This window comes from Gordionus sp. m RMFG-2023, chromosome 5 (genome assembly GCF_954871325.1).
Source record: "Gordionus sp. m RMFG-2023 chromosome 5, tfGorSpeb1-WG-v2, whole genome shotgun sequence".
NCBI classification, from domain to species: domain Eukaryota; kingdom Metazoa; phylum Nematomorpha; class Gordioida; order Chordodea; family Parachordodidae; genus Gordionus; species Gordionus sp. m RMFG-2023.
Window position 1 is genome coordinate 14,415,419 of NC_088779.1, and position 25,610 is coordinate 14,441,028.

Genomic DNA, 25,610 nt, shown 5'->3' on the forward strand with positions numbered 1-25,610 from the left:
TTTAATCTAAAAATGTTTTGCTTTTCCGAATATGTATTTATATTTTGTCATTTTTCGCACTGCTGTTAAATGATTGACAAATTAGTTTTTGTTCATGTTAGTCATTAGTGCACAATGAAGTAAAATGAAATAATGCTGCATATTTTATATTTTCATAGAAGTAATAATAAAATAGGGGTATTGATGATAAATATGGGTGGACCTAAATTCTTATCAGAAGTTGAAAATTATCTTAGTCGCATCTTTACAGATAAAGATATAATGAAATTGCCTTTTCAAAAGTATTAAATATTATTTAAATTGTAAATATTCACATTTTTTTTAAAACCACATTAAAAATTAAAAAAGATATTTTGGTGCCTTTCTTGCAAAAATAAGAGCTCCAAAAGTTAAAAAACACTATCAGATAATTGGTGGTAAATCACCAATTTATAAGTGGTCAAACATTCAAGGTGAAGGGATGATATATAACTTCTTACAAGTATTATTATTTAATTATTAAATTTATATTAGTACAGAATAAAGACAAATTGCTCAATTGTAAGGACCTAAATTTTTCTGATATTAAACATTATATAGGATTTAGATATGCTGATCCACTAACTGAAAATGCTATCATTGATATGGCTAAGTTACATTTTATAATTTTAATATAAACCTTTTTATATTTATATAAAAAATTTTAGATTATTGTTATGGGGGGTGGGGGGGGGGGGTGCAAGGATTCAAGGCTCATGTCAAATTTTTATCACAAGTATTAGGCCTCATTTATATTAAGCATGAATCTCTCAAGCAACACAACACACATCGCTGGGTATTTTTTTAAAATAATAATAGATAGAATTTATAATCTAGAACATTGTAGTGCAGTCATTACAAATTCTACTTATTTGCTTTGAAAAATACCCAAAGATATATGAGCTTACAATAAATGAGGCATTCGTTGCATTTTTGCTAACAAATTCCATGTTTGTTAATTTTAAAAATTTTAAATTGAGCCCCTTGAAATAAATTTAATATTTATCCTAATTTTTAAACTGGAGAGAATATGGTCTAAATAAATCATTAATATCTGAGACTACTAGAACAAAAGTAAGTTTGTTTAAGGTCCTGTATTTATTGTTTTTGGCGTTTTCAATCCTAAAGAGGGAGTCTCAGATTTTGTAAAGTGATCCAATCAGGTATAATCCCATACCCTTATTTCCACATCTTGTTTGGTGTGGAGGGCTCAAGAGAGGGGGGAATATAAGTCTTCAAAGTTCTTACTATTATGGAATTGACTACATAGTGTTTTGGTAGTCTGTCTCCCTAGAAGTAACAATGTATAGGGTAATATCACATACTATCAATTTACCTTGCTTATATTAAATATTACATCAGGACTGATGTTTACCATTTTTTTAAAAAAAATTGGACAATTTTTTTAATTAAAAGACTAGGTTAGAACTAGACCTGTTCAAAAACAAATGTGAATCAACTAGTGCACTTTTTATATTTGATTTGAATTTGTTTTTTTATATAAGTTAGGGCTGTGCCAATATTAAATATTGGATTGGCACTGATATGTGAGGTTTTCCAAGAATATCGGATTGGGCTGATACTTGTCATCAACCGATCCGATCTTTTTATTTTTCTCTTTTTTGTTATTTTAAGTATATTTATTTTATATTAATAATTTTTTCTAAATAATTTTTTTTTAACAATGCAAATGCACAACACCCCTTAAATTTTATTTATTTTTTAATTTTATAAAATAGAAAGGAACACCCAAAGTTTTATTTATTTTAAATCTTTAAATAAAATTTTTTTTTAAATATGGTAGTAAATTATGTAAATATTTTACAAAAGACAAATATAATTTTGCAAAATGCATTATCTGCGAAACTAATTTCACAAGGAGGAATAATGAAAAATTCATTTAATACTACCAATATCCTTAAACTTTCTAAATTATTATATAGATAAAAAAAAATTAAATTAAATGTATAATTTGATTATTTGAATACAAAATATTGATTTCTTAATTACATTTGGTTCAAGGGGAGGGGGTGAAAAATCAATATAAATATTGGATCGGTTTTGAACCAATATCAGATTGGATCGGCACAGCCCTAATATAAATAATTCATGAAAATATATTGACAGAATTTGAATTTTTTTTTTATTGCATGTCTAATTTTAAACAGAAAAAATTATTGTAACAATCTGTTGATATCATCAGATATTGACAAAATTAAAATACATATTGATTTAATGCTATGCCAACAAATTTTAAGACAGAATTTTCCTTACTGTTTCTTCTTAGGCCATTTACAAAAATGTATCTTGTTAATTAGATCACACCTCAGATTGACAGGTTATCAATAGAAAAGGCATGATTGCTTTAAAAACATTAATAATTGAGAATAATTTGAATCGAAAATTAATAAAATTAATTATTCATAGAATATTTAAATTATTCGATTTGACAGAATATTTGATTCATTTTTGAATAGGCCAAATTAGAACTGGAATTTGTTTGCTGAGGCGGAATTTAAAATTGAATTAAAGGTTTTTCATAATTTGCTTACTGTGCAAATTCAAATTTTTTTTGACAGGCCCGATCTAATATTTTAATTATTATTACTTTAAGCCATGCCAACATATATGGATAAACAATAATTATTCAAAACTAAAATAATGGCATATCTCCTAACGATGTTTTGACAGAAATAAAATCTTGGGCTCATTAAAGAGAGCATAGATTTACTTATCTATTTTTTGTGTGATATGCCTCGTTACCGAAATTGCCCAACGTGAATATGACAATGAGAGCATATTGTTTGTTTTTTATAGAAGAGTATGTTATTTTTGTTTTTAATGAGGAACGGCAATCTTAATGTATGTTGAATTTAGCAAACACGTAGAGCACATGTATGCCTTACAAGTGGTAACCTCTTCTAGAGGATCAGTAACCCATCTGGTCTTTTACCAGTGATTGTCCAGGCCTAGAATTTTTAGAGATGTTGGCTTATTTTAGTTGGACGTTGATAGCGCACATTATCTTGTGTGGAGAATTTACAGTGTAAATGTATAAAAAATATAAATCACTATTTATCTTAATCTCAGGGAAATTTTAATTATCAATTTATCTTAATAAAAGAGGCAAAAACATTATTTATTTTTTTGAATTATGTTTAGTCCGGCCCAATTAAATTTTTTTAAAAAAAAACCCGGATCTGGCCTGAATTTTTAATAATTTAAATCCAAGTTTGCAAATTTAAAAAATTTGTAGACTCTAACTTTGAGAAGATTTACAGTGGGGATGCATTGGCCACAGCTCTGGCAGGCCAAATCAGAACTCGGCGTAGGTCAAGCTTGCCAAAATTAAAAATGAACTAGGGGCTGGGCTTTAATATAAATTTTGAATGATTTTTATGGTTTTATTTTTTTTAAACTTAAAATTTGAGTTAATTTATTTGCTATTTATAGACCTGTGCTTCGCCGGTCAAATAAGCAGCCGGTGATTTTTGACCACGCCGCCGCCGCCAAAAAAGTGCCGGTGTCAACACGCCGCCGTCGATGTAAAAATTCGGCGGCATGGCGCCTGATACATATTTTTTATTTAAAAATAATATTTATTTAATATATTATTTATGAATTGTAATTAGAAGAAAAATAGTATTAAATATTATTTGCTATAAAAGCATTTGATTTTTAACAAGATGGTATGTTAGTAGGCTAGTTGTTTATAGAAAAGGTATTGAAATATTATTATATATTTTATTCTTTTAATTTTTGATGTTTCATATCTTTTGTATAAGACCATCAATTGTTATATAAGGAGTAATACAATATTCTTAATGCAATCTACAACTCATCAAATAAAATTTATTTTTTATCATAAAAGGAAATTTTAATTAATAATTTTTATTCTATTGCCATTATAATATATATATGACTAAAAAAATTATGACGGATGCAGCATTACAATACCCTGTATTTTTATGTCAACACGCTACCTCTCTGTTGCCTTACACTGACGAATTAACCGAATGTGAAACGAAAGTTGCTTCAGAATTCGATTATCTTAAGTCATTGGCTACCAATCATTCATCTATTCATAACAATAATCTATAACAACAAGACTATTTAACTAGTCTAGAAAAAGAGTGTTATTCATTATTTTCATCTTAATTTAGAGATAAAAGATGTCTTAGATTTTAGAGAGATACTAGTATTGGATCTTCCTAAACTTTCAATACTAACTAGAAAGGTCCTGCGCATTCCAGCTATGAGCTTGAGCACACCCAGCGAGCGTGTATTTTCCATAGCTGGGCTCACTCTGAACTTTAAAAGATCGCCATTATGTCCTATAAATCTAAATAAAATAATATTTATACATGATAATTATAACTTAATAAAATCGTTAAATTATAGTCATAAACATAAAAGCATAAATTTTACTTTAAAAGTGTTTCCAGTGAATTTATAATTTCAATTAAAAAATTTAAGTTAGAAAAATATTTGGCGCCGCCGCCGATTTTTGGCGCCGCCGCCGATTTTTGTGGCGCTGCCAGTCGATCGTTTTAAAAAAAGAAACGTCGCCACTGATAATGCTGTCAGCGCACAGGTCTAGCTATATATGTTTAGGTAATTCACAATTAATCACCCATAATTTATAAACATATCTTTTGGGTTTGATTAAACTACACATTCATACAAATTGGTTCATTATTCAAAAAAGGAAATGGTTTATCAGATAAATCTGACCTGGAAAATATTAGTTTAAAATTACAAAGGTAAAATGTCAAAAAATTGCACAGAAAAACAAATACAAACTGGCAAATAATAAACCCTGTCCCTTAAATTTTTAGACTAATATTTGTCATTGTATAGGTTTTCGGCGCAATTTATTTAAACAATTATTTTTTTCGGTTTTTATAATTTACTTCTATATTTCTTTTATTTTCTAAATCACATTACATTGAGATGCTGAACACTTCCATTTTTATGATATGGATGCTTTTTTAGTAATACCCATTATTTTAGATGGCGGGTTGGGTCAGAGCTATATATTTTTATCGGCCTGAACTAAAATTATTCCTTTAGACTGAAGGGCTGGGCCGGGCTTAAATTTAATTTTTGATTTGGGCAGGAATGCCTACAAAATTTCGGCCCATACAAACCTCTATTCCAGATATAATATTACAAATTGAGAAATATCTTTTAGTTATAAACGTTTTGTTCTTTAAATTGAAGTGATATTTTTTTAAAATATGTATAACAATAAATGTTAAAAATAAAAACTATTTTGCTCTTTTTTAAAACAAATTTTTTTTTTATCAATTTGCTTTGCACATTACCATTTGAAATAAAACGCTAAAAGAAACGCTTCAATTTATAGGCTATAAAAACAATATTAAGATTATTTTATAAATTTTGAATAATTATACATGTTTTTCATATAAATAATTTAAAAGAGATGGAATTGATAGAGTTATAGTGTTTTCACAATATCCACAATATTGCTGCTCTACAACTGGTTCCAGTTTAAATGCCATCTACAAATTTTGTAATGCAAACAAAAATTTAGTCGAAAATATTAAATGGAGTGTAATTGATAGGTGGCATAGTCACCCAGGATTAATAAAAGTTTTTAATATTTGAGCTATATATATATTATATATAATCTAGGCTTTTTCTGAAAACATTAAATCCGAATTAAATAAATTTTCAATTGACAAACGAAAAGAAGTTGTGATATTATTTTCAGCCCATTCATTGCCTTTATCTGTAAATCATTTATTATATTATAGCCAAACGCATTAATTTGTTGACATATAAATATTTAATATTGTTTAAGGTTGTTAAAAGAGGGGATCTATACCCATACGAAGTTTCAGCAACCGTTAACCTTGTTATGAATGAATTAAAATGGTGTAATCCGTATAGATTAGTGTGGCAATCAAAAGTAAAATATGTTATATTTTATTTAAATAATGAACGATAAAGGTTGGACCTGTTGAATGGTTATCCCCATTTACTGATGATGTCATAAGAAGCTTAGTTAAAAGGGGACATAAAAATATTTTATTAGTACCTATAGCATTTACGAGCGACCATATAGAGACATTGCATGAGATGGATATAGAGTATATAAAAGATATATCAGAAGAATTGAAATCATACCAAAACATAAATATTAAAAGAGCGCCTTCACTCAATGACAATTTAACCTTTATTAAAGTTTGTTAAACTTGAATAATAATTTTAAAAAACATAAATTAAATTTTATTTTTGATTAGTGTAGGTTTAAATAGATTTTTATAGTAAAAGTATGAAATATAATATTTATGACAATTTTCCTTTATTTTATTAACACTCTTTAGCTTTACAAATTTTTCTTATTTATTATTAAATCTTCAATTTTTATGTTTAATTAATTAATAACTTAATAAAATTATCGAAGTTTCGCATTTAAATTTGAATGAGCTATAACAGTTTTAAAATGTAAGTATGCTAAACCCCATCTAACTACTTACGTTTCTTCACCTAATCTCCTGAGGGTTAACTTCATTATGATTGTACAATGCTTTAATATTCTAAAATTTAAGGGAAGAACTCTATTTTTCGAAAAATTGATATCAACCTCCCCAGTTTAAACCGTCAGATTTTTATTTAAAAAATGGGCGGATTTCAAATCCAGTTTAGAAACCGAGTGGAATCTTATTTTGACAACTAAATCTGCCCAGAAGATGGTATAAAATAACTATATTCTATTTAGTTCCTAAAGCATTTGAATGCAACCAACCACTTTTCTTAAAAAATGTTTTAGGATTGTAAACAGGGTTGCCAGGTCAAAATTTTCAAATTGCGGGAGAAATTTGGTATTATGCGGGAGAATTATGAAAATTGCGGTAGAAATATAAAAATTGCTAAAAAAAATTTTTTGGGCCGGCCTTCGGCCGGAATTTTGAATTGACTTAATTATCCGCCTATTATCTTTTAAAATAGTTTATATAAATACAAAGTCGGTAACTATTTTTCAAAATAAAAAACATCTTGATTAATTATAATATATTAATTTATAATAAAAACCAACGATCTTTTTTAAATATAAAAGAATGTAAACAAGATAAAATTTTATAAAAAAAACGATTTTAATTTTACAATTAAAAATATATTTTATCCGAATGTCCCGCAAAACGACTGCAATTGGAAATCTACCGTGTGTGTGTACAACATTATAGGAAAGGCGCTTAATTATCACGTATCACGTTTAAATAGGTAATAAGGTACTCCAAAAATAAGAAATAATACAGATGCAACTACAGTTGCGGCAATTAATCACTTATTTTGTAGTACAACATTCACAGAGATACTTATCATCACAATGTTGGTAGAATCTTTTTCCCATATTATTTAACTTTAATAAAATGAAAAAAATGAGCAAGGCTATCATCAATGTTTTAGGACCTAAATCCAGGAGGTCAATTGATAATTTGAAAGATGGGCATACATATGCAATTCTAACAGATGCATCTAATAAGGGAAATATTCGGCTATTTCAACAAAATTAAGGTCGTTTCAATAAAACCATTAAATTTTTTCACCTCAAATAGTGAAAAATCCAAAGACAATAGCTAACCATACAATGGTAAATATAGCAGATTCGAGATTATCAATAAATTGCATGTCAGCTTTCTGATCTGATAATGCCTCAGTGAATTTGGTAAAAGCAGAGTGTAGTGTATATACAGAAATGAGTCAGCACAATGTTGGTTGCGATATGTTCCTAATACCAGCCATCGTTAGAATTTTAAAATTTTATAAACCTTTAAAAAATATTTCTTAAATAAAGATTATAAAATCTGTCCTAACATTTGGAAAATTTTTTTCAATAATGAATGGCAGAGGTATATTTAGGAATGATTTTACATGTAGGAAATCTACTACATGCTGTTAATGTGTAGTTGCGATCAGAAGAATCTTAACAAAGATTCACAAAATTATGCTGAAGATGTGTTCGTCTTTACATTTAAAAATTGACAATAAATTTTATGGCGCCATTGCTAAAACTTAATTATATTTTATTTGAGATTTAAATAATAGAATTAAATGTTTACCGTCGTTATTGAGCTATTTATAAAATTCCTGGCATGACATATTTTATATTTGTTTAACCATTAGCTCGGCCTCTAATGTTGTTAAAGCAACCCGATTTCTTCCCTTTTTCCAGGCAGTCCTCATCATGCTAAAAATGAGCTCGGATGAGGCATTAGAATTAGGTGAGGAGAAGACATACTCGCATATTTTTTCCAAGCATGAGGATTTATCGTTATTACGAAAAAATTCTACCCATTTCTCCTCTGCTTTTAGACCATCTAACTTTAAGTATTTTGGCGAATCATAAAAATAGAGAGAATTACAATCTCCCCAAACACGACATCAATGTCTTTCGGTATTTTTAATATATTTTATTTATTAATTTACAAAAACCATCAATTGATGGTTTCTGTTTCAAGGTCATAATATTTATACATTTGTAAATAGAGTTATTAAAATCAAATTTTGATTGAATATTCTAAAATTGTGTTAATAAAAATATATGTTTCATTTAAAAATGTATTAATTAGAGTATTATCTGAACATTTTATTATAATATTTTTAGCAATAGCGCCATAAAATGTATTATCAATTTTTAACTGTAGAGATGAAAAAGGCTGTGGCATGATTTTGTGAATCTTTTTTAATAAAGAATATTCTGATTGCAACTGAATATTAACTGCATGAAGTAGATTTCCTACATGTGAAACGAATCCCAAATATGCTTCTGCCATTTCATACTCGAAAAAATTTTTCAAAATTTTAGGACAGATTTTAAAATCTTTATTTAAGAAGTATTTTTTTAAGGGTTTGTAAAATTTTAAAATTCTATCGATGGCAGATATTAATGACAACCACCTGATAGGTATATATCGCAACAACTCACACCATTCCAAGTCAGACCACTTCACCAACTCTTTTAATTCATTAACTTTTTTAATTCATTAACTCTTTTAATTGATGAACTAAATTCGTTAAAACATTTCATCACAATTATTTCGACATCCACAGATAGTGCATAATTGTCTTCTTGCAAGAATTATGTAGTATATGACATATACAGCCAATTGGTATTAATTCATTATTGTGCTGCCTAATTCGATAACTTTGGTTTTTTCCAAAATTTACAGAGGCATTATCAGCGCAGAAAGCTGACATGCAAAATATTGATAACCCTGAATCAGCTATATTTACCATTGTGTGGCTAGTTACATCGTTGGATTTTTCACTATCCGAGGTAAAAATTTTAACAGTTTTATTGAAATGTTCTTATTCTTGTTGAAATTGCTATAGAATTTCATATGGATGCCCATCTTTCAAATCGTCTAGAATTGACCTCTAGGATTCAGGTACTAAAACACTTGTGATAGCCTTGCTCATTTTTGTTCTGCCAGAAGTAAGGTTTGCACTTATATTGAAGTCGTAAACATCATGAAAAAAAGATTCGACCCACATTGTGATGATACAGCTCTGTGAATGTTGAACTACATGATAGATGTATACGATTTCCGCAAATGTAGTTGCATCTGTTTTATTTATTATTTCTGAGAATATTTTTGTATTGCAATCGATGTTGATATACTCCCCTGTACTGACTTATATGAATGAAATGATGTTGATTTATTATTGGATAAAAATAAAACAGGATAGAAAGAAATTTACAAACTAGACATGTTTTTAGAATAATATTTAAAATTTATTTTAAAAATATAAAAATCAATTAATGTCTCTCAAAATTATTATTTATATATTAAAAACGTTAAAATACTATTAAAAAAATGCGGGAGAAATTATAAAATTGCGGTAGATTTTTGCGGGAGATTTCCAATTGCAGTAGTTTTGCAGGAGTGAGATGTCTGCGTGTAAACTAAAAAAATGCGGGAGTCTCCCGCTGATGGGGGGAGACATGGCAACCCTGATTGTGGAACGGTCTGGAATCTCACATCCTGATTAACCTTCATTGAAAGGGGCACCCTAAAATCAGGATATAAAATAACATTTGAATTTTATAAAATAAATTTTATATGAAAATTATTTAACCCGTTCTTCTTGATGAGTATATTTTGTTTGATAATACAATTGTAATTTTTTTATTTTAATATAATAAATAATAATTAGTTTCAATGAAAACTTATAAGAATCTTTTATATATTTTATAATGTAAACCAATCAGCGACGGCATTTTATTTTATTTCTTCGGCAGTTATCGGTCTGCCGAATTCGCTGATGGCTAATAAGTTGGTGGCACGGTTACCCATTTTAAAAATTTTAATATATTCAATATATTTTTATATAATTTATGGGCACTTTTAGTTTCATCATTGTTAATAAAGTTCTTAAATCTTTTCCGTGTTCAATGCTATATAAATTTATGTATTTCTCATTTCCGAAAATAGATTTATGATATAATATTTAAATCTTAAACTTATATTTACGAATTTAACATTAATATTAAGAAGCAGCAATTAGGAAATATAGGGATAATTATTAGTTGTATTTAAGAATTGTTCTTCATAAACTTTCTGAACAAGAAATACAAATCTAACTCAACAAATAAAACTTGAAATAAACTAATCATGTTTTTTAATTAAATTCTAATAGGAAAAAATATTGGAAACATGAATTAGGCTTTATACAGGCCTGTAATCAGGAATTTACTGTTTATTTAAGTGGACAATTTTTGAAATAAAATAATGTTTACTATTTTTATTGAAAATTTGTAAATGCAAAGAGATCTGCAAAGCCCGGGTTGGGCTGGGAAAATTATTTTCTGGCCAAGCCAGACAAAAAAATATAATTTAAAACTTCAGCTAACATTTTAAATAAATGACTTAATTTTATTTTTTATATTTTGATCGGACCGATATCTTTTTAAAATATCGGTTATCGGCCAATATTATAAAATTTTCCGATCCGATTCGATAAAATGACGTATTATTTTTTAAAAAATTTATTTCAAATTCTATAATATATTTGTTACTTATGTTAATGTTATTATATAAATTAGTGATTTATCAATAAAAATATTTTATATAATTTTAGATTCATGAATATAAACTATAACTGATTATTATTATATATTTATGACTTATGTTATGGTATAGTTAAATTATAGACGTTATACTTTTAAAAAGTATGAGATGAGCAGATGTATGTAATGAGTGATGCAAAATCGCTCCATTTGAGCCGATGCTTAAAAACACTCATATTTTAGCCAAAAATATTGCCTAAGCCTCAAGATTTCGCTAAAAGATGTCCAAACATTTGTGCCATCTATGAACAAAATCTTTAGACTTACATAATATTTTTCTGAATAAAATAGTGAGTTCGTCGTTATTAAAAATCGACTATATTTTTAATTGGGTTAATTTTCTTCCAATTTTATTGGATGCTTTTTAAAAATATTGATGCTTATTAACAAAAAGCAGTTATAAATTTATATCCGTTTAATATATTTATCTAATCTTATCTAGCACGTTGGTCATATACCTGCCCAAAGTGAGCGAACGTGAATTTTATTAAGACCCACCCTTCATAAAATTATGCCGATTTTTTTCTCAAGGATACCAACAAACCTTGTTACAAGTTGTAATTTAACTAAAATAGGTGGAACTTACCCTTTCCAAAATTTTTATTATTTTTATATTTGCTTTTTTTCACATTAGCTGCATTATATATGAGTTTTGTAAACATTTCTAAAAATGTAGAACGCGTTCAACGTTCATTGACAAAATTAGAACGCATTCACATTCACTTTCAAAAAAAGGAACGAGTTCACTTTCGTAAAATTTTATGATAAATTTTTTTCAAAATTTAATTTAATATAAATAAATGTCTTATATTTTTTAACAATATTAAAAAATAATATAGTTTTATTTTGATAATATAATTATAAATGCAATATAATATAGCGAATAAAAAGATATTTTTATTTATAAAAAATTTTTCTTATGAATTTTTATTAATTGTTTTAAAAATTTTCATCTGATAGATAGGAAAGCTTGGCAGTGCATTAGCTATACTAGAAACGCGCTCTACAGGGGCAGATGAGGGGATTGCAATTAGAGATCTGCAGCCGGGCCGGGTTCGGGCCTACTTTAAAAAAAAAATTAGGGTTCGGGTTGGGTCGGGCCTAATATTTTTTAAAAAAATTCGGGCCGGGTCGGGCCGGGCCTTAAAATATTTTTAATATTGGCACTAATATTTTTTGTAAAATAAAAATATTTAATTTTATTTGAAGAAGCTAGACGCCATATGATGGCATGTATCTTTTATTCTTGGTATAAATATATAATTAAACTTTTTTTTAAGAAACAAGGCGGCAACATTTTTTATTTGTAAAATATAAATATTTAATTTTATTTATTTAGAAAGTAGACGCCATATGTCATATATATTTTATTATGGGTAAAATAATTTAAATGTTTTTTTATAAAACTTAAATTTTAAATATAATTTTAAAATGAATTTATTTTTTTTAAAAAAACAAATACAAAATGGAACATATATTTGTTTGCCCCATTTAGGTAAAAGCAATATATGGGAAAATTTTGAAGACATATTTGATGATAAAAACAAAAAACTTGATTACGTCCAGTGTAAAAAATGTAATAGTATATTACAATATAAAAGCACATCTGGAAATTCTCATTTAAGACGTCACAAGTGCGTTAAGAATGACGATTCCTCTATTCCTAAAATAACTAGGTATATTCAAAAGAAAATAGATCTAAATTCTTCCTTAACTATTAAAAAGAAACTATGTGATACCTTGATCTATTATTGCGCCAAGGACATGCGTGCCTTTGATTCGATAACTGGAGATGGCTTTATAAAAATGGCTCAAAATTTTATTCAAATTGGCTCCATTTACGGTAATATTGACTGTAGCGAAATTATTCCCCATCCAACTACTTTATCGAGAAATGCTATAGTTATGACGGATCAAATTAGAACAAATTTGGTTAATAAAATAAATGTTCAATTATTTGATAAAAAATGCTCTGCTACAACAGACATGTGGACAGATTCTTTTAAAAAGTTTTCCTATTTAACTGTTTCAATTCATTATATCGAAGGTGAAACCTTATATAAACATGTTTTATTTACGAATAAGTTTAAAGAAGAGAAAAAAACCGCCGCGAACATACATAAGGAAATGCTACAAAATTTTGCTGCAATTGGAATAATTCCCGATCAAGTGAAAAATATAATATTTATATCTGATCAAGGAGCTAATATAATTAAAGCCCTAGAAAAATACACCAGATTAAATTGCAGCGCACATCTATTAAATACTGTTCTTCGAAATACCTTTAAGGAACAATCTTTGAAAATTATCGCTCCTAATATATATCAAACCCTTATTTCTGCTAAAAAATTAACCATGTATTTTAAACAAACCGGCATGAATCAATATTTAGACAAAACATTACAACAAGATATCGAAACTAGATGGAATTCAAAATTAAATATGTTGAAATCTATTTATAACCAATATGATGACATCGTCAATTTTTTATCATCCAAGGGAGATATTAATAAAATGGAAAACTTGGAGAAATCTATTTTGAAAAATTTGATTGATATTTTATATCCTTTTGATAAAGCTACTAAAGAACTAGAAGGAGATATTAATCCTACTTTACATAAAGTACTGCTATGCTTTAATAATATTCTTCACGAGGATTTAAATGATTCATTTTATCAAAACAATGAAATAAAAGAAATAAAAACCAATTTAAAAAATTTTTTATTATCTAAATTTAAAATCAATATTTTGCATAAAATAGCGACATTTTTATGCCCCAAATATAGAAAATTAAGAATGTTATCATCAATGGAAATATTAGAAGTAGAGAATTCAGTCAAAAATATAATTAATTCTGAAGAATATTGTCCTTCAATTGATATTATAGATTTGGATATTCAAGGCGTTTCTCAAATTGTGGAATCGCCTAAAAGATCTAAAGGTACATTTAAAATTGTTCTATTTATATTATTTTTATATATCAGGCAATGAATATGAAAGATGGGAGGACAATGACGAAGAATATGAAAAAAAAGAAACAGATGAGCTTGAAATTTATAAGAATTTAAACATAAAAGAGAATAATGAAAATATAGATCCAGAAAAAGATATATTAAAATGGTGGAATAAAAATGAAATTAGATTACCAAAGATGACAAAATTGGCTAGAAAAATTCTAGCAATTCCTGCAACGTCCACAACTTCAGAGAGAACTTTTTCAAAGACTGGAAGGTTATTAGACGAAAGAAGAAATAGTCACCAGAAAATGTTGATGCTTTGATATTTTTAAATGATAATTATAAATATGAATCTAATATATAGTTGTGTAATTTAACATTATAATTATTTTTGGTTTATAGGTATTTTTGATAGTGTTTTAAATAAATAATTAAATACTAAATAAATATTCTGTTTACTAAGATATTTTTTGCAAAAACAAAATCTTAAATATAAAAAATAAACTAAAAGCTAAAAAAAATATAATTATTACTTTAGGATGAATTAAAAAAAATTCGGGTTCGGGCCGGGCCGGCAAAAGTTTCTAAAAAAAATTCGTGTTCGGGCCGGGCCGGGAAAAATTTTTTAAAAAAAATTTCGGGCCAGGCCGGGCCGGGAAAAATTTTTTAAAAAAAATTTCGGGCCGGGTCGGGCCTAAAAAATTAGGCCCGTGCAGATCACTAATTGCAATATTATACTTAATAAACAAAAATTTTATCAGGACTTATGGTACAGTATTCTTCCAAAATTTTTTTATCATTGCTTGAAAATATGGCTAATCCTCCCATATATATCACAAACTTTGTCAAACAAAGAATTTTCTTTTACTAATGAGTATCAATTTCAAAGAATTATAATAAGAATTCCATCTTGTAACAACAGGCTTTATAAGCAACCTTGAGAAATTATTCTTTAAATCAGCAGCAAATGATGTAGATTGATTTTGTTTATTCCATAAATTTTTGCACTTATTAAATGCACTTTCAATATGTTTTTAAAAGATAAATTCCTTTATTTGTGACCGGTTAATTTATTTTCCTATTTTACTTTAGGTCAGGGGTTTTTATAGCCATTATTAATTTTTTTTAGATTAATTACATAGAACAAACTTACAATGAATAAGATAAATCCTACATTAACTGCCTGCATTGAACCCTGAATCTTCCGTCTTGGAGGCGAAGGCTTTGCTTATGAATACATTTTAATGATCCATTATTTTATAAAATAGACGTTAATACAATATATTAGCAACTTCAAGATTAACAAATGGAACATATTGATAAATACCATTTTAATATATCAATTTCAGGCGCGTACCCAGAAATTTTCTACATTGGGGTGGGGGGGGGGGATAATATTTTTTTGGAACGTTAAAAATTTATTAGAAGTAATCATATAAAATTTATTAGAACTATATAAAATATATTTAAACAAATGATAATAAGAAAAATAATATGCAATGCTTCCGCTGCATTTCTTGGAGAATTATTTACGAAAATTAATCTCATACCAATATTTGATTTTTGAAATTAATTGGCCTTCAGATACATTTATATCAATTTTTTCAATATTAAGATTTAATATATACTCAGATCAGAGGGAGTAATAGATAATATATAGTATTTTTAAATTGGATAGAGCCGGAATCACAAATCGTTCATTGATTTATATCAAAAATGTATCCAAAAGTAGAATAAAAACGGGAATTTTATTGTAATCCTCAATTGAGTCCACGTTAATGTTGGAACGATTTATTTATCTAGGTGAAAGTCGAGGCTTGCGAATCTCTAAATCGTATAATTTCGCTTTCACCTTAACAATCACATAAATTTCGTGAAATTCTTGGTCGATGTTAGTTACCCCTTTTTCCAAGTTATAATATAATAATATTCGCGATTGTCATAACTTTTTTAAAAAAGTATATTGCGTAATGAATAATTTGGTAATACATTTTGATGCAAAAAAAATCGGCAGTCGTATTGAATTGATACTGTATCAGCTTCAGATGAAATATTTGGCTAAGCCATTCTGATAATTCTCAGGACACTCAAAATAGGCTCTTCCAGATTCAAAAATGTGTAACAGCTTGATGTTAAAGGCTCCATCTTGTCGGGCATACTTTTTACAGTTTCTATCTTCCTCTAGCACAAGAAGTCTCAGAAATAATTGTATTCAGCAAATCCTGTCTATACCTGAATATTTCATACTTTTAAAAAAATGTTTGAATTTCTCTTTCTTTCTGAAAATCTTTTTACGGGTCACATCAATTTCGTAACACCTAAAAATTTGTCCTTATATACAGAATAAAAATCTATTTGCCTACTTATTTATACATTTGTAATTTATGACGTAAAAATTTCAACCTGCAAGATGAGGGTTTTGCATACTAGATATTTCCCCTTTATGGGTATGAATAATAAATGAACCTATATTTTGATTCGTGAATACTATTTTTCTCCTTTAAATATTAGTTGATTAATTAGATATTTCCCTTTTGCTTTACAAAGTATATATATATATTTTTCTGAGAGGTGATTTTATTTTCTCTTATTTTTATTAAATTCATAACTACTTTATGCTAGGACGAGGTATTATAAAATAACTAGCATATAACCCGTCATATATTTCTCCTTCATTTGATGATGAATGAATCAAAAATGTGATGTGAGTCAGAAATATAACTTTATTTTGATGCGAGATGATTCGTGAATTTCTATTATTTTAAATATCTTAACACAGCATATTAATACCTTCAATCAAGGACCCGAACCTTTATTTATAACAGTTCAGTACTGTTCAGTATGCAAAAAATTATAATGGTTACGGTTCTTAAGATTTATAAAGTTACGGTTCAGCTAAATTGTAAAGGTTCATTATGATTAAAAAAATTTTCCTAAGTTTTTTATTGAAGCAACACCATCGTGTAAATGATTTTAATTATAAATATTATTTATTAAAATTATTTCCATCACTATTTATTATTTTTTATTTATAAAATAGATGAAATTAATTATTTTATTATAAGTATCTATGAATTTATATAAAAAAATATATAAGAATCATAACTCATTTCTAAATTATTATTTGAAAGTATAATTAATATATTTTCTAATATAAGTGGATTCATTTTGTTCATTATGGCGATAACACAAATTTGGCCCCGAAAAAGCCTTTTTAACTGAAACTTGTGGCGGGAACCGCAAGTACTATGAGCAAGTTTATCTAATTTTAAATTCAAATTTCTTTGATTCCCAATATATAAAAACGGATGATTTTTTAGATTAATTAAATGCAACTAAATCTAAAATTGGTTATTTAGATATTTTGCATATTAATATATAGGAAATAGGAATGCTCTAGTACTATATAAAGCAGTTAAAAGATTGTGGATCAATTTAAGTCATATTGAAAAATTAATACTTCATATTAAACAAATATTTTGATCATTTAATAATTATAAATGAGGCAGATATTGTAAAATATATAATAGTAATACACCCACCACAAGGAAAAGAATGTAATAAAATGTAAAATTATTTATTTTATTTTGGCTGAAACCGGTTCAAACTGGTTTAACTAAAGGTTCTTTTTACTACTTCAAAAAATGGTTACGGTTCAGATATTTTTAAAGGTTTATAACGGTTTAGCGGTTTATTTTGGTTCACTCCGGATCCTTGCCTTCAATAAGGCAAATAATTGATACACAATGTTAAATATACTATTTTAAATTTATCAATTTCATAATTTGTTTATATGCATAATAAAAAATCTTTTTGCTTACATTTTTTTCCCTTTTTATATGTAAATGATCTAAAACATTTAATCTTGCTAGCCCAGGTTTATAGAGCAATAATAAGTTATGCAATCGAAAATAAATTATGCAAAACCTCACCTGGCATTAAATTTGTAAAAATTAGCCATTAATCAAACATTTTAATTTTTCTGACATTTTCAGTATTGATTTCTTAATTGTGATAGTCATTTTGTTTAAAATTTCGTAAAGCTAGAGCTATGCCGATATTTGGCGATCAAATATTTTTATTGATTTTGGTTATTTTATGATATGTATAATATATATATTATTTTATTTTATACTTAATAATAATAAATTAATAAAACGAACCAAAATTCAATTTATTTGTAATGTTATAAAAAATTGAAATATTTCAAAAGATAGGTAACTAAGAATTCGATATTATTTTTTGTTATATTATCTGCAATAAGAAAAGGATTTGAAAATATTTAACAAGTCACATTAAGCTTGCGTTCTTTAACGGCTCAATTTATTCGATTTTTAAAAGCAACTAACTCCAGATGTTAGCCAAAACTAAATTAGCCAAGCTTGGAGATTTCGCTCACAGATGGTAGAAAGGTTTGGATCTATTGGCAACATTTCGAAGTTTACTTAATAATAAATACACTTATTTGTGAATGTTAATTGGTTTTTTAATAAAAAATATTGATTTTTTTTATGAAATTGGTTCAAAGATAGATGATAAAAATCAATATAAATATCGGTTTCGGATCAGTGTAATATCGAGTTGGATCGGAAAAATTGTGAATCAGTACAGCCCTATCTAAGACCCTAAATTAAAATAGAATATCCAATAAATTAATTTTTAAAATTTATCGAATTATTCATTATTCGATTCAATCAAAAACGACTGCTTAAATTTGAAATTTACGAAATTGAATACGAATATTTTTAATTCTTTCTATTCTTTTGAAGCCTTATAAATAGATTATTCATTTTATTATAAAAATTGCGTGTTTATTTTAATTTACCAATAATAATTTATAAACTTAAATCTAAAATGAAAATGTTTACTTAAATGAATTGAAGCTGCTTATAAAATTTTAAACTATATTACTATTACAAAATTTTAATTTCCAATATAAGAAAGGATTACACAAGATTTATTTTAATGAACATACATTTATAAAAAATAATTTACACTTTTTATTTAAAATATAATAAAATAAAATATAGTTTCATGCTAAAGTTACCTTTTTCAATAACTAGTTTAAATTCTTCAAGAAAGTTAGATGTAGTTACATGAAGCTAATTGCCAAAAGCAGCTGTTTAATTTATCAAGTTCTCAATCATATGAAACTAGCCAAAACCAGCTGTTTAATTTATCAAGTTCCCAATATTTGAGAATTAATTTTTATACAATTTCTTGGCTTATTGTTCAATCGAGTGTTATGATTTTTTATATTCATAACCGCCTTTTTTGTCCTTGATATTTTAATAAACATATATATAGATAATAAATATATAGTTATAATTGATGAACACTTAGACTGTGTCCTTATTGCTTTTTAAAAGTCTAATTAGTGAATTGTAGATTTAAAAATAGGAATAAGTGCACAATAAGCTTATTTTAAAGATAACATCACCAAGTCTAATTAGTGAATTGTAGATTTAAAAATAGGAATAAGTGCACCATAAGCTTATTTTAAAGATATCATCACCTTATGTTAAAATCTATCATTTAAAAAACCAAAAAATGGTGAACAAGATGTTTTTCTGAATAGAATTCATAATGAAAAACAAAAATTAAATCAAGCTAGGACGCGGCCTTAGTCCTTATATAAAAAGTATTAAATAAATTAGTTTAAAAAAGATTCAAACATTTAATTAAAATGTTAATTAAACTACCAATTTCCTTTCATTATCTCCTTCATAATAATTGGGTTAGTCAAGATTTTAGAGCCTAAAATATCTAATAAATCAAATATATCTCTTTCTTTTACGAAGTTCCATCGAACATGTTCCATAAATTTTGTTATCAGTTTTGAATCTTTTTTAAATTTTATATGGTTTGGTGAAACGGCTATCCAATTTAATATCAATAATATAACCTGGAAATACATATATAATAGTTATTTATTATATATCTGATAAACTTCAATTTCTACCAATATCGGTAGGTCATCTCTTGATAAAAAATGACAAAAAGTACGAGGGGTCATATTCACATAACTACATTTATCATAATACTCGTTATCCTTTATTTTATAATAATCTTTAAAGCCATATTCTATCATTTCTTTAGAGTCAGTTTTGATAGCAGCATCGAGCGTAATCAATATATTTTCTTTTTCCACCAATTTATTCAAAATATTTTTGATAAGAAATAATAAATATTTTATGCCTAATTTTTCAGCGCATGCCTTAACGGCCAAAATGTTTCTATTTTTAAAAAATGTTTAGTCTTTCTATATAGTTATAATTAGCTATAATATACCTAATATTTAGATTTATATCACCAAGATAACAGTATTCAATTATTAGGAAATCATGTAAATTTATTGAGTTTAATGATTGGTTGTTTGATTTAGATTTTGTTTGATCAAAATATTTTTCATTCAAATATTTTTTTTTTTCTTCACTTTTATCTAGAAAATATTCAGATATTCCATGACACGCCAATATTAGCGAATGGATATATATATAATCACTTATTATCTCTTTTTGTGGCTCTTCATTTAATTTATTTATTTTAACCAATATATCGGCTCCGCAAGACCAATATTTTCCCCGCTGACTTCTTATCCAAGTTCTTTTAGCGTATTCTCCAACTAAGGAAAAATGGCGAATTTTAAAGCGCGTTTCATTCATATTTTAATAATTTATTGTTTTATAATAAAAATAGGCGTTGGCTGATATTCTTCAAGAACACATTATGAGAAGAGAACCTTTTTCCAACCAGATGCGTTTAACTTGCCCGCATTGTATAAATCCTGTGTGTTTGAACATGAGAAATTTTTTTGAATCCCAATACTCATAATGCCAGAAATCTCCATGATGCGAATATAATTAAATTAATATAGACATTTTTATAAATTCTATAGATAAACGATAATATATTTATGTTATGTATTTTATAAAATTTATTGGCAATCATTCCAAAAATATTTTTTATATATCATATTCTACAAAATTTTTATGTTTTAAATTTTTTTTTTACCACTTTCTTTGATTAGATCGTAAATATTTCTTTAGGGCCTAGTTTATGGTAAACGTGTTTTGTTCAGCAGTGCGGTATTTAACGCTGTGTTATTTACAAAATAATTTATTGATATGGAACGAAATAATGATAACTCTATGATTAAATTTGAAAAAAAATATGTTTCTGTGCGATGATAAAAAATGCGATACAATTATAAAAATGCATTCGATAAAAAGTATATATTTTTAATTATCTATTTTTATATTAAAAAATATTATCACTATGACAAATTAATTTCTATAGCGTTAAATACCGCACCACTTGAGCAAAACTTGTTTACTATAAATTCAGCGTAAGGCCTTTAATGTTAAGATAATACTAAAATATAATTAACAGTCATTCATAGACCCATAGGCATCGAATTCATGGGAGCTTCGAAACTCTTGCCCCCCGTAAAAAAATATTAAAAAATATGCATTTTTTCCATAAAAAAATTAATCTTTGAAAAGTGAGATTATATAGAAACAAAAAATAAAACCATTTTATTTGTATACTATATTTAGCATTATGACTATAAATACTGCATTTCTAAAAAAGCAATAATTAAAATTTTATGACTAAATTTATTCTTAAAATTTTTAGAAACATGTAATTTATTAATCAATTTTATCAAATAAAATCTAAATAATTTATCTACTATATAAAAAATCATTATATATCATATTTGGGAATCCGAATTATTATTTCCTTAGAATAGGTTTTATTTTAATATCTGAGTTAATAATAGCATACTTATAAGGCACACTTTACTAGCGTTATTGATCAAAAATCTTAATTTTTGTTTTCTATGTCTGTATTTACGTGTATAACATTCCAAAAATTCTTAAAATATTGTGATTTTACCTATTGGCAACCGTATAACTGAATAAATACTTAATTGCTGGCCTTTTTTTTTAATGGTTATATTTAAAATAATTTCACAATTAAAATATATTCTAATACCACCCATCACACCTGCAAAATTGAGTAGACAAAGCCTGGGGAAACACACAATTAAGTGGCTCCCACCACCCAAAAAAGGGCGGATCCAGTGCAGTGGATTTGCATCCACATTTTTGGCAGTAATTTACCCTACTATCAGGGCCCATTTAATTTAAGAGAGCCTACGTTATCTCTTGTGGATAAAGCTGGTATCCACTAAATTGATAAAGATATAACTTAATAGTAGGGTAAGAATTAGAAATTTATATTTAGTAAGAAAAAAAGGTGTTATTAAAGATATGTATACAAGAAATAAGTAATAATGATATAGGTAATAGAAGTCTAGACTAAAAGGAAATAATTGGTAATTTGAAATTTTTTTAGATTAAATTGGAAAAAATTAAGATTTCGTATTTGTTAGGTAAAAGAAAAAGGACACAAAGCCTTTATTAGTCACTAATCCAATTCTTAAATATTTTATGATTGACATCTTATTAATTTATACATTATATGATTGTCATTTGATATTGAATAATCTGAGACATGTAAACATTATTTGAATGCCATTTGATATATATAATTTAAAAATACAAAATTACAACAATATTTAAAAGTGAAACATCCCCAAAAATATTGTGGTTTGACCTACTGACTCATAAACATAGTTTACTAAAAATTTGGAGGTACCACATTGCTGGCGCTATCCTTTGAAAAATTACTATTTTTGTTTTATATCCATAATTGCTTATAATCCCAAAAAATGTTTTTAAAATATTGTGATTTGATCGATTATCGATTCATAACCAATGACACATTGTCATAACGGACCATATGCCTAAATATAAATACTGACGTTATTTCGTGAAAAATCTCCATGTTTGTTTTCTACGTTATTTAGGTGAAACATTCCAAAAATATTATGATTTGATTAATTCCAACTCATAACCGACCGCTTTCTAAAACTTTGAAGGACCCACATTGCTACCGTTATCCATTAAAATTTTTTTTATTTTCTATCATTAATTACGTATAAAACATTATTACAAGAAATATTTTTATTTGATCAATTATCGACCTTATTAAATATAGCATTGCTGGTGTTATCCATTAAAAAAATCTTCATTTATGTTTTCTATCTACGTGTAATGACCAATTCTGACTCATATCCGACATCTTATTTATGGGAAACATCGCCAGACCATCAAAAAAAAAATTTCCCACATTTAACATTATCCTATAAAATCAAGAATATTTTTATTTCAAATTATCCTATATCTAGAAATACAGTTGGTTACAATCGGAAATTTAAAATAATTGGGATAATTTTTTACTAGTGTTGTGAACGCACGCGTTCGGTTCCTTTTATTTTTGACGAACTTTGAACGTGAACGCGTTCCTTTTTTATGACGAACGCGTTCGAATTTAACGTCGTTCAATTTTAAAAATATTTTTATTTTTTTGAAATTATATTTTTTAATCGGCTGTGTATTTCCTTTTCACATTATAATTTTTTTAACACATAGTTTATTAATTTGAATATTATTGTTTATATTTTAATTTAATAGATTAGCATAAGCATGGATATATCCTCATCATCTGATTCTGAAAATCCAAAATCAGATGAATTATCATTACTATGGCCAAATATGATAAATGTTTCACATTAACATCCTATATTGAAGAAACTAATCCAATGCTTACCAAGTGTAAAATGTGGCCAAAAAGTATTATATTATCAAAATCTTCAGGTTCCAATTTAAAACGACATTTGAGTTTAATATTAATTATTTGATTTCTCAAGCCCGCCAAAGACCATGATAATTTTGGTAGTTAAGAACTGAAATAAAATATGTAAAAGTCATAATTCATTTAAAAATACAATCATATAGTTGCATGAGCCTTGGTTTTTTAATCAGGCCTAGCTATGTCTGCAAAAAAAATTTTATAGGCCAATGTCTAACCCATATTTAAAATTCAAAAATCTTCAAGCATCTCTATTTTAAATTTTATCCAATGATTTCCATCACAAATTAAAATTTTGATATTTCTAAAACTCTTAATGCTCACTATATTTCAACAATTTTACCTCTTTTCTCCTAAATTTTATTTTTATAAAATTTATTAATAAAATATATTTAGTACCATACACACAAACTAAATAACTACCCTTCAACACAACACCGTCAGCTAGTTATGGTAATAAACGGCAAAATTTTAAAAATATGCTATTAATTAATATATATATAATTAATATTTTAAATTTAATTATATTCAAGTTGGTGCATGGCTAAAGCATACGCTGGTTCGACTCTCGTAGATAGCAAAAAATTAACATTAATTTAGTCTCCTTAAATTTTAAATACATTAGGGGAGATACGAAAACGATCTTGTTTTGATTATGGAGATTATATATATTAGATATGAGTATCAATTAAATTATATTTAATTTTAGGTCATTCAGTTTCAAAGATTTCAAACCCAACGATGCCCATAAACAAGTGCTTACTTTTAATTTATAAATCTAAAAATAACTATTTCTTTTTTGAAATATCAACCTTTTTTCACAAATAAAAATTTATTCTATTATTTAGTATTTGATTTAATAGTCCTAACTTAGTAGCTTCATAGCACACGTCTTTATTGTAAAATTAAAGAATTATGAAAATTTTCACAAGTTTTTTTTAATTTTTAAATATACTCCGTTTTTATTGTAAAATTAGTGAATTATTGATAAAAATAATTTCCACCAAAAATCCAGACGATCATTTATTTATTATTTTTTATAAAAAAATTTTAAAAATTTTTTAAAAACATAAATAAATAAAATATATTTAAAAAAATTTTTTTTTAAAATAATATTAAAAATTTCCCCGTGATTCAGTGAGTTACCAAATAATTTATCATTATAATTAGAATATAAGCGAATTATTATATCTTCCAAAATCATAATTTTAAAATTAAAATATCAGAATTTTATTCCTAACTTTGACAGTGCATTGCAACTTGCATTTAATAAAGCTATTTTACCTAGTGATAATGTTCTTTTCTTTGTTTTTACTAATTTAGTAAACAAACAAAAATAAATACTTTCTAAAATACATATTTCTCTATTAATAAAAAAAAGTAATGAAATATGCTTGAAAATTTTAAAATTTTTACACAAAATGGAGTACTCTTAAAGATAATAAATTCCACGTGAATTGACCAAAAATGTTTTTATATTGAAAATAAAAAAAATATATTATATGTTTTAAATAAATTACATGTTTTTTTTATGTTATATTCGGTTTGACTAAACTACAAATGCTAAGGTAAACTGCAAATGCCAAGGTAAACTGCAAATGCTTAGGTAAAATTTTTTGACATATTCTCTATTAATTGGAGCGAGGTTCATTTTTAATTTAATTATACTAAAGGATTTAAACTCTTTATTATGAGATAAAAGGAAATACAACTATTAATGTCTATTCATTTATTATTGAATATATCTATGAATACAATTTTTTATAAGTTATTTATAGAATAAGAAAATGAACCTCACTCCAATTAATAGAGAA

The 25,610-nt window shown here is 26.3% G+C and overlaps 1 protein-coding gene across 5 annotated transcripts; it reads left to right on the forward strand.

Annotated features, from left to right (window-relative positions):
* Positions 1–164: 164 nt before the first annotated feature.
* Positions 165–24,554, forward strand: LOC135930515 (ferrochelatase, mitochondrial-like). Of its 5 annotated transcripts, none has more exons than XR_010572801.1 (9): positions 165–281; positions 349–481; positions 519–631; positions 5,463–5,634; positions 5,677–5,775; positions 5,846–5,953; positions 5,995–6,228; positions 18,418–18,515; positions 24,506–24,554. XR_010572801.1 is itself a non-coding variant. In XM_065467317.1 (8 exons), exons 1-8 carry the CDS (start codon positions 184–186, stop codon positions 20,908–20,910), a joined length of 1,092 nt encoding a protein of 363 aa, XP_065323389.1. In that variant the 5' UTR covers positions 165–183; the 3' UTR covers positions 20,911–21,665. The 5 variants fall into 5 exon arrangements, 3 of the variants coding, with proteins under 3 accessions (XP_065323389.1, XP_065323390.1, XP_065323391.1); XR_010572800.1 differs by lacking the exon at positions 24,506–24,554 and adding an exon at positions 20,776–20,910; XM_065467317.1 differs by lacking the exons at positions 18,418–18,515; positions 24,506–24,554 and adding an exon at positions 20,776–21,665.
* The last annotated feature ends 1,056 nt before the right edge of the window (positions 24,555–25,610 follow it).

What these genes read in the sequence shown, in the direction of transcription:
- LOC135930515 (XM_065467317.1), top strand. Translation starts at nt 184, where the DNA reads ATGATAAATATGGGTGGACCTAAATTCTTATCAGAAGTTGAAAATTAT. An exon ending in TGATATATAACTTCTTACAA is followed by an intron (nt 482 to 518) that starts GTATTATTATTT and finishes ATATTAGTACAG; the next exon opens with AATAAAGACAAATTGCTCAA. An exon ending in ACAATTTAACCTTTATTAAA is followed by an intron (nt 6,229 to 20,775) that starts GTTTGTTAAACT and finishes TAATAAAAATAG; the next exon opens with GCGTTGGCTGATATTCTTCA.